This window comes from Gadus morhua, chromosome 16 (genome assembly GCF_902167405.1).
Source record: "Gadus morhua chromosome 16, gadMor3.0, whole genome shotgun sequence".
NCBI classification, from domain to species: domain Eukaryota; kingdom Metazoa; phylum Chordata; class Actinopteri; order Gadiformes; family Gadidae; genus Gadus; species Gadus morhua.
This window is the reverse complement of record NC_044063.1, coordinates 149,967-160,000: the sequence shown is the minus strand read 5'-3', so window position 1 is coordinate 160,000 and position 10,034 is coordinate 149,967. Positions and strand designations below refer to the sequence as shown.

Genomic DNA, 10,034 nt, shown 5'->3' with positions numbered 1-10,034 from the left:
AGCATAAGCCAATCAGAGCAAAGCATTGTTGTTTACTAACAGTGTGTTATTCTAGAAATTGTGCTGAGCGAGATTGTATGTAGCTTTTTGCTTACTTTTTAACAACTGTGGTGTTAAAGTAATAGTCTGTAAGATTGGGCCACTCTCAGTTAATAGGCGGGAAACTCAATAATAGTTTTCTGTCCCATCTACCTGGACGTGCAACTGTAGGCATTTTGACACTGCCAAGCAGGTACAGTTGCTGCTTGGCAAATGTTACAATATGAGCATCTTGCCTGTGTAGAACCGAGGGGGTATATTCCCCCTAGGTCAAGGAGCCGGCTACCTGGGTTCATTAGAGTAGGCAGGACAACACAAGGAGAACACTTTAGAATAATTTGAAAACTCTGATTTTATTTATTTTTTCCAAGGCTGCAAGAATGGGTAGACTACATCTGAGCGTAGTCTACAAACGCGATGAACAATTAACAAGTGCAGAAACGCCAAAATATTCTATATATTGATGACCACTTGTTTTTTATCCAGACTTCAGCTTCGTAAGGAAAGTTCCTCTGCTGCTGTCTCGTAGATCGCACCGTCTTTCACCGTCTTCGTTAAATGCGACTGCCTCTCCTTTCTCCCGTGATGGTTAGGGATGTGTTAGATATTTGAAGTCCTGTGAGTGTAGATATGTGGCGTTGAAGAAACGCTTTGTGTTACACGAACTGGCGTGGTGCCGGGGTGGCGTTTGGGAGTGTTGATAGTATATGGGCAGATATGGGCAGGCCGGCATGTTGTCTTGGTAGAATACATCAGTTATGCATCTGTTAGGATTATATTTAATTAATAAAAAACCTTTGAACACTATCGATCAGCTCGGATACAGATATGTCCGTTATTTTATCTAGGGCGCTAGTTGAAATGTTAAATTTCAAAAAACTTTAAAGTTAATGTTTTATGTTTCACAATCATTCCATTGTGTTGCAAAAATTGTTCTAAGTTGGATGGGTAGGGTGGGTTAGATAGATTAATTTGTTGAAATGATATGATGGCATTTGCATTACAATTGTTATTTTACCTTTAACCCCAGTCTTACCTTTGCTACTTCTTGATGTTCTCATCATCACTACTGTGTGATTGAACGTTGTTTTGTTGAGGTATGTGAGGACCCCTGCCTTGTCACAACATTTCCAAGGTGACCGTGTTGTGCAACACATCTGTTATTTAAACACTTTGACTTGAATGTGAACATACCCTTTGTCCAATGTTTCATATTCATGTCCATTGGACACCTTCTGCAGCTCCATGCTGGCTGAGGCCGGGTTCTTCTGGGCGGGGGACGAGGTACCGTGTGAGGTACAGTACGGGCCCACAACGTTTCTGTTTTCAGTCAATTAATGAAGAATAGAAACAATTCATTGCAGATGGACAATTTTCCAGTGTCAGTCGCAAACACGAAGAAGAAAAAGATTAGAGGATAAGCCTTTTTTTTTTATACTTCAGGCTACCAGTGTTGGCAACATCGGTTGGTTAATGGTAGCCTTGAGTCCATCTGACATTCCCTGTGGTTCTGGAGAAACCACAGAGTTCCCCTAAAGCCCTGGTCAACTTTAAATAGCCAGAAAATGGACTGCTATTCAAATAAAATGTGCTTATTGGTTGTTATTTTTACTGTATATTTTTTGCTATACTGTAATAAAATGAAGCAATTAAAACAAAGCACATAAAACCATAAAAATATTGTTATTTGTAAACATGTTGATGTTAAAACCAAAAGTACTCTTACCATATCTTTTTACAACCGTTTAACTTTCAAATCTATTATTATACTGTATAAATGTATTTCTGACCCTGGATTCATTTCATCTCGGTAGATCATAGAGCTGGGGAGGACGCTTTGTACAAGTTCAGTTTGGTCCTCATTGGCCAAACACACACACACACACACACACACACACACACACACACACACACACACACACACACACACACACACACACACACACACACACACACACACACACACACACACACACACACACACACACACAAGCACACACAGAAACAAACAGACACCCGACACATACCCATACAAACAAACAAACATGCCCACACTAACACACATAGGCCTACAAAGATACAAACTGAGGATTGACACCGGCTACTAACTATGCCGGGAGCCCCCTGTGGTGCACAGTTTGTGAGCTGGGTTAGGGTTAGGGTTAGGGTGGTTCGAGATCCTGCACTATCGTTGACACCCAATAACCAATGCGCTACTATAGTTGTGCTCTTTGTTCAACAATGCTGGGAGCCAGCAGTTATATCCACAGTGTTCTGGGAAGGAGCCATTGTCGGGAGGAAATCTGAATTTACTCCAATAAAAATAAGCTCTCACTAATTTCCATGTCAGCCTTCAAAAAATGTCAATGGACTTCGACTGGGGGAGAGGAGCTTCTCACCAACAATTTACACCAAAGGACCAGGATTGCGTTGTGTCGTCAATCTTTCTTTCTGGAAATGTGGATTGAACCTATCCTCGATGCAACATGAGTAGGATACAATATCAGTGTGTGTTTCTACTGTTGCTGAAGTGTCATCCGTACCCTCACTTCCCACAGAGACCGCTCACATCCTGTCTCGAGAGTATTCTACGAGCCGCACACAGCGCTAAGCGGTCTGGGAATAAGGGAGGACCTGTGGGGGGAATACAGCGGCAACTGAGACACATACCATTGTTGTTTTTTCTAACTTAACAGCCTCTCTCTCTCTTCCTCACTCTCTCTTCCTCCCTATAAACGCGGTTGGTAGGAAGTTCTCCGCACGCTGATCCTGTGGATGTCCAGCGAAGAGGAACCGTCGTTCAGACCCTGATTAAAGAACCCTGAGGCGGTTGGGGTCGGGGATAGTGTCAGACATGATGCCACTTCTGACTGCAGACGTTAACACACTGTGGAACTACTGCAATGGTTCCCTCCCCGGATTGCCTTTTTCCAAAATAGTTTGATATTTCTTTAATATTCCTAAAAAATAACTCAAAACTTCAAAGAAATAGTGTGGGGGGGAAAAACATACAACAGGATATCTGAATGAACCGTGTTAACTTGGCTCCGTCTCACCAGAGGTATCCGGGTGAAAGTGTGCTCCACAGGGTGTTTGGGTGTCTGTGAAACTCAGCAGCTCTGACTGCTCGGCATAAGTATAGCACCGGTCAGACCAAACTGCCTGGAATGTGTCAGGGATTGGATGTGCCAGAGACTTCTGTCTTAGGGTAGAGTGATTGATGTTATGGGAGGGTGACTGGCCCTTTGTAACCTAGGTTCATCCCTACTAAATACCCCCCCACACACACACACACACACACACACACACACACACACACACACACACACACACACACACACACACACACACACACACACACACACACACACACTGTTGGTGTAGAGGAAATTACCACTATAATCAGAAGGGACACACTATGGTCAGTATATACCAGGTCCAACTTGATAACTCCAACTTTCTATTCCAGGCTGGCCAACTCAACATTTAAAATAACCACCTCCTCTCCCTGGAATAGTCGATCATGTATATCAAGTTGCTACACAAGCCAGAGTTAAGGGCCACCACTGTTGTGTTCAAGGACACCGCTGAAAACACAAACCTCTGCTTTCGGACAGTGGTGTTTTTTTTACTTGAGCAAACCAGATCCATGTTGATTGTTCCAAAGGACACGAGCAGTAGCAGAGGATATGTAGGTTTTGTCTGTGGTTAGGTCTACCGACATGGGTGAGGGGAGTTGGCGGGGGGAGGGAGACACACACATATGCATTACTGTGTACAGGAAGGGTATGGGGGTTTCCAGGGCTGTTCAGAGTAGCAGACCCCGACCCCTTCTGCAGGCAGGCAGAGGAGTGTAGAGTTACGCCTTACGTAATATTGTCCGTTTCTGAGGGCTGCTGCGACCGGCGCGCCGCAGATTGGAGCGGCAGTTATAATCTTGGCATCGTCAACTCGTGTGGATGTGTGGCCACAGAAAACAGTTTATGCTATGTGATGCTTGCTTCTTTCTACCTTCCTTCCCTTGTTTATTTCTTTCTTTCCTTCATTTTTCAATTTTTAGGGGGGAAATTGATAGATGTAGCAGGGAAGTAATTACACAAATGTTTATGAAGCTTTCTCTGCTCAGTCCACTACTAAAGATATTCCTTCTAATAACTTGGACTATGACTGCCATTAAATGGGGTAAAAAAAGAAGCAATTATGGTAACTCCAAGAGCATACCATAGTTTGCTGTACTAAAAAACAAAAGACTGTATTTTCCCTGTTTCAGCTCCAATATATTAGGTATATTTATTGTCATTTTCTCACATATTGAAGGATCAGTGATAAGGATAGGAAAACTCAATAAATACCCATAAACATTTCGGAACACATAATCAAATCTCAAATGTAAGGATCCTACCCCTAACCCTACCCAAGCAAGGTAAGAATACCAAAATACAAAGCAATACATCCGATTAAAAAGATCGCACAATTCTTTAGAACAAACTCCTCAAACTAATAGAACAGATAACCAAAGTTGAACACCGAAAGACAGATTAGTATTTTGACATGGTCCACACACACACACACACCCACACCCACACGCACACACACACACACACACGCAAACGCACATGCACACACACACACACACACACACACACACACACACACACACACACACACACACACACACACACACACACAAACAGATCTCCACCTCCCCGCTGCAGATATTCTCCGTAGGGAAAACCACGTGGCAAAGGAACCCAAAGAGAGTGAAGACACCGACCTGCGGCCGCTGAGGGAGCTCTGGAACAGCAGACGGCCGCTCGGTGCTGCTGGGACGGTCAGCCAGGTAGGGGAGGAGAGGGGAGAAGACAGGTGAGGGGTTAGCTCCAGAGGTACAGCTGGCTCAGGGGGGGTTGGAAAAGCCAGCAAGGGGGAGAGGACCTAGACAGAAAGAGAGTCTCCGCATACAGGGGAAGAGGGTGGGAGGCAGGGTACAGGGGGAGGAGGACGAAGAGGAGGCGGGCATATATGGAGAAAGAGAAATAAAGGGCGGCTTCTCATTGGTCTCAAGTTACTTGCCATGTCACAGGAACACGCCCCTCTGTAAAAAAGAAAAAGAAACACACACACACACACACACAGTAGACATGGCTGATGGCCACAGGGGAGCTCTCTGGTGGCTCATGGAAGTGTTTCCATGCAGAGTGGACCCTCGGATCCCAAATCACACACACACACATGCAAAGGTGCATGTCCAGGCGAGCAGCAAAGTGAACCCACCAGCAGGGCTAGCAGGTAGAGGGAGGCTAGCGTTAACCCTAACCGTCACCTCCTGCTGCACTAAGCAGCACTGTGTCAACACCAGATGGTAACAGACAGGGGCATTCCCATGCCCATTGGACAGTTTGTACACAGACATCAGCATTACTTTTTACCACATAATTACCTCTCTTTTGCTTTGGTGAACATTAGTGGAGGGGTCTTCAACGGTTTGGTCTCAGCACATGAGAAATCACCTCCCTATGTTGATGTATTGTAACGGTGTGTGATGTTTCCATTGCTAGCCTACAGCGTTCACACGCTACAACTGCTTAACAGTCTGCGGCTAACTTAAAATAACAGTAACTGTTCCAGGCTACAAACATATGAAATGATTTATAGGTCTATCTCACAATAAATGTAATAATAAACATAATAAAAATCCTAATATTAATGTTTTTCCACCATATATTTTGTAGAAGAACCGTGAGTTTCCACCATGCATGACGAGCTGCTGTCAGGTGATTGGTTGAATGCTCCTTGTTACACCCTGTTAACTAATCTGGCCCGTATCTGAGGATCCCCAGTCTGTCTCTTCCTGCCAGGGAAGAGTGACATCAACTACTTAGTGAGGCAAACTACTTAGTGAGGCAACATGTTGAGAATGCGTCAAGATCTTTGGTGGCCCCCACAGCCCGTTATGTAGGCCTACTTCTCTGCAGCCCGTTATGTGCAAGGGCCGCCTTTATGGGAATACAAATACTACAAAAGGCCTATTACATAGGTTTACAGAATATCTATGTTTGATTAACTAAATAATAATAAAACATTGCATTTAAAGGGGAACAATGCAACTTTTTTGGCTTAAATTACCTTCATATAACAGGTTAAGAATCATTGTGATGGTTCTATAACACTTTATGGGTCGATTGGTCGCTGTTTCGTAGGGCTGGGGGTAAACGATTATTTATTAAACGATTAATCGGGCGATTATTTCATCGATTAGTCGACTAATCTAATGACTAATTGGATGGTTATCTATTTCTGTTGCTCGATTAATAAAAACCATAATGTATCTCAAATAAATACCAAAAAAATCGTAATAACATACTTTATTTAACAACAGTTTTGCACAGCAAAAAACCTTCTGCTTTGCACAAAATAAAATAAATAAAATAGTTTCACTGTTACACAAAATGAAAGGCCAGCCGTGCTCAAATCTGCCAGTGTGAGTGTGGCCAGTCTGGCCAGGCCACAAATTTTTTTTTTGCAGGGTGGTAGCGGGAAGCTCGTGAATATTCATGAGGGAACTGATCCCTGATTGGCTGGGACTTGTTGGCTGGGACTTTGTCAGAGGGCTTGTGTGAAAATCACGAACGCAAATGAATTAAACGTTGTTATAAATCAGCACGAATAATGTGACTCATGATACCCACCTACTACACGGCAACTCCATAGCTACCTTTCTGTCAGTACAAACGTTAGCTCACTCGTCTAAAAGCCCCTGTGAAACTGTTATGTGTCACAGCCTGGGCTACTGTAGTAAATCATTTTTTTATTTATTATATTTTATAACGTTATGTATAGCGCATCGCAGTGCTTTCGGCAGCTGGTGATTGTTTCCAAGTTTTTTTTTTCTAATTGTTGTCCATCCATGTCTTGATATTTCCATTAAGATTCCATTCTGTTCTGTTTCTAGAAGTAGTGAGCATAATAGCAGGATTTATTAAAGCTTGCAACATTTGCCAGACCCATGTCAACTTTGAGGAGAGATGGAGCTGCTGGAGGTTAGGTGTAGATGGATAAGAATAAACCGTATGATTCCTGATATTTGTTCATTGTGGTTCTGCCACACCCCACAACTAATTACATTATAGAAAGAAGGGCCATAAAATCTGTAGGCCTATCCATAGAATATTTTCGCGTAGGGCTAAATGATTTTTAATATTGATTTTCACCTATCAATCCACCTACTACACGGCAACTCTATAGCTACCTTTCTGTAAGTGCCAAAACAAACGTTAGCTCGTAATGCTAACTCGTCTAAAAACAACTACTGGATAACATGTGTCACACTATTGATACAATGATTTGTGTTGATTTATAACAACGTTTCATTTATTTGCGTTCGTGATTTTCACAAGCCCTCTGTTTTCACAAGCCCTCTGACAAAGTCCCAGCGAGCCAAGTCCCAGCCAATGAGGTATGAGTTCCTTCATGAATATTCACGAGCTTCCCGCTACCACCCTGCAAAAAATAAACTCGCGGCCAGGCCAGGCCAATTTGGCCACTTGGGAGAGGTGTGCTGCTACGGTACGGGCCGCTACGGTACAGATGCTAATGAGCCGACACGCGCAGTCGCGCACACGCACGGCTACGCAACCTGAGCTGGATGACGTATAGTCCATGCGACGACCACGGACATAATAAAGGCGACGAGCCTTCTTTCCCATTAAACGGTAAACATATATCCAAATAAGCAACAGACTCAACAAAGTGCGAACTGTGTTCTCTGTGTTGTTGTCCATTGTCCACGAAAATCGTCAACGGAGAAATTTGACGTTGACGAATTTTTGACGTTGACGCGTCGACGTCATCGACGCGTCGACGTCATCGACGCGTCGCTACAGCTCTTTCGACTCCCACTAGTATACATACAGTTTTGTATATACAGTAGATGTTATAGTTACATATATACACATACACACAGAGTAGTTTTGTATATAGATGTATATAGTTACGAATGGTAATGAGTCTGCTTGAGACTGGCCGGCAGCCCATGACAGTGTCCTTAATGTTTTTGTGAACAAGGAAGCCAACACCATGCTGGTGTTTATTTTCCTTGCCGCTGAAATAGAGCTTGTGGCCTGCATCGGTCAATGTTTCACAGAATCCTTTCCAGTGTAGCTCGCTGATGCCCAATATATTCCAGCGGTATTGATCCATTTCATGGGTTAGCTCTTTGAGTTTCTCATCAGCAGTTAGTGTTCTTACATTCCAGGTTCCAACAACTATATTGTCTCTAGTGCGGAATCTGCAGAGTTTCCCAGTAGTACATTTTTCACCTCCGTCCTGGTGGCCAATGGTAGGCGCGGTCCTTGGTGACCCCGGGCGACGACCGAGCCGGTATGGGTAAAGCTGTGGTTGTCATCATGAGGTGTGTCTTGGGCGATTTAACCTGGCGCCGCCCATCGCTCTCCAGGTTGAATAAGATGGGAAGACAACATCAGAGAATGGACTCACGTCACTCAAATCAGTGAGGCAATGAGAGCTCCTGAGGACAGAGAGGGATGGAGAGAGCTGGTCAACAGATCGTCTGTGGTGCCCCAACGACCCTCCGGGGTAATGGGATAGGTGAAGGTATATAGTTACATATGCATACACACACTGTACAGTTTTGTGTATAGATGTATATAGTTACATATACACACACACACACACACACAGTAGTTTTGTATATAGATGTATATAGTTACATATACACACACACAGTACAGTTTTGTGTATAGATGTATATAGTTACATATATACATACACACACAGTACAGTTTTGTATATAGATGTATATAGTTACATATATACATACATACAAACACACACACACACACAGTACAGTTTTGTATATAGATGTATATAATTACATATATACATACACACACAGTACAGTTTTGTGTATAGATGTATATAGTTGCATATATACATACACACACAGTACAGTTTTGTATATAGATGTATATAGTTACATAAACACACACACACACACACACACACACACACACACACACAGTACAGTTTTGTATATAGATGTATATAGTTACATATATACATACACACACACACAGTACAGTTTTGTATATAGATGTATATAGTTACATATATACATACACACACAGTACCGTTTTGTATATAGATGTATATAGTTACATATATACATACACACACACACACACAATACAGTTTTGTATTTAGATGTATATAGTTACATATACACACACAGTACAGTTTTGTATATAGATGTATATAGTTACATATATACATACATACACACACAGTACAGTTTTGTATATAGATGTATATAGTTACATATATACATACACACACAGTACAGTTTTGTATATAGATGTATATAGTTACATATATACATACCGACACAGTACAGTTTTGTATATAGATGTATATAGTTACATATATACATACACACACAGTACAGTTTTGTATATAGATGTATATAGTTACATATATACATACACACACAGTACAGTTTTGTATATAGATGTATATAGTTACATATATACATACACACACAGTACAGTTTTGTATATAGATGTATATAGTTACATATATACATACACACACAGTACAGTTTTGTATATAGATGTATATAGTTACATATATACATACACACACAGTACAGTTTTGTGTATAGATGTATATAGTTACATATATACATACGCACACAGTACAGTTTTGTATATAGATGTATATAGTTACATATATACATACACACACAGTACAGTTTTGTATATAGATGTATATAGTTACATATATGCATACGCACACAGTACAGTTTTGTATATAGATGTATATAGTTACATATATACATACGCACACAGTACAGTTTTGTATATAGATGTATATAGTTATTTACAGGGTTGCCACTCTTTTGTAATGTTACATTTCAAGGATTTTTCAATCACTTTACAAAAACAAACTATTTATTATTACAATTTAAGGACCAATAA

The 10,034-nt window shown here is 41.6% G+C and overlaps 1 protein-coding gene across 1 annotated transcript in view; it reads right to left on the bottom strand.

Annotated features, from left to right (window-relative positions):
- slc38a5b (solute carrier family 38 member 5b) overlaps positions 1 to 5,047 on the bottom strand; it is an 18,344-nt gene extending 13,297 nt beyond the window's left edge. Inside the window, exons 1-2 of the mRNA XM_030381234.1 lie at positions 4,814 to 5,047; positions 1,234 to 1,359 (exon numbers count right to left, since the gene is read on the bottom strand). Coding sequence (XP_030237094.1) covers positions 1,234 to 1,286 — 53 coding nt within the window. The 5' untranslated portion in view covers positions 1,287 to 1,359; positions 4,814 to 5,047. The remainder of the gene's footprint in view (positions 1 to 1,233; positions 1,360 to 4,813) is intronic.
- Between the last annotated feature and the right edge of the window lie 4,987 nt (positions 5,048 to 10,034).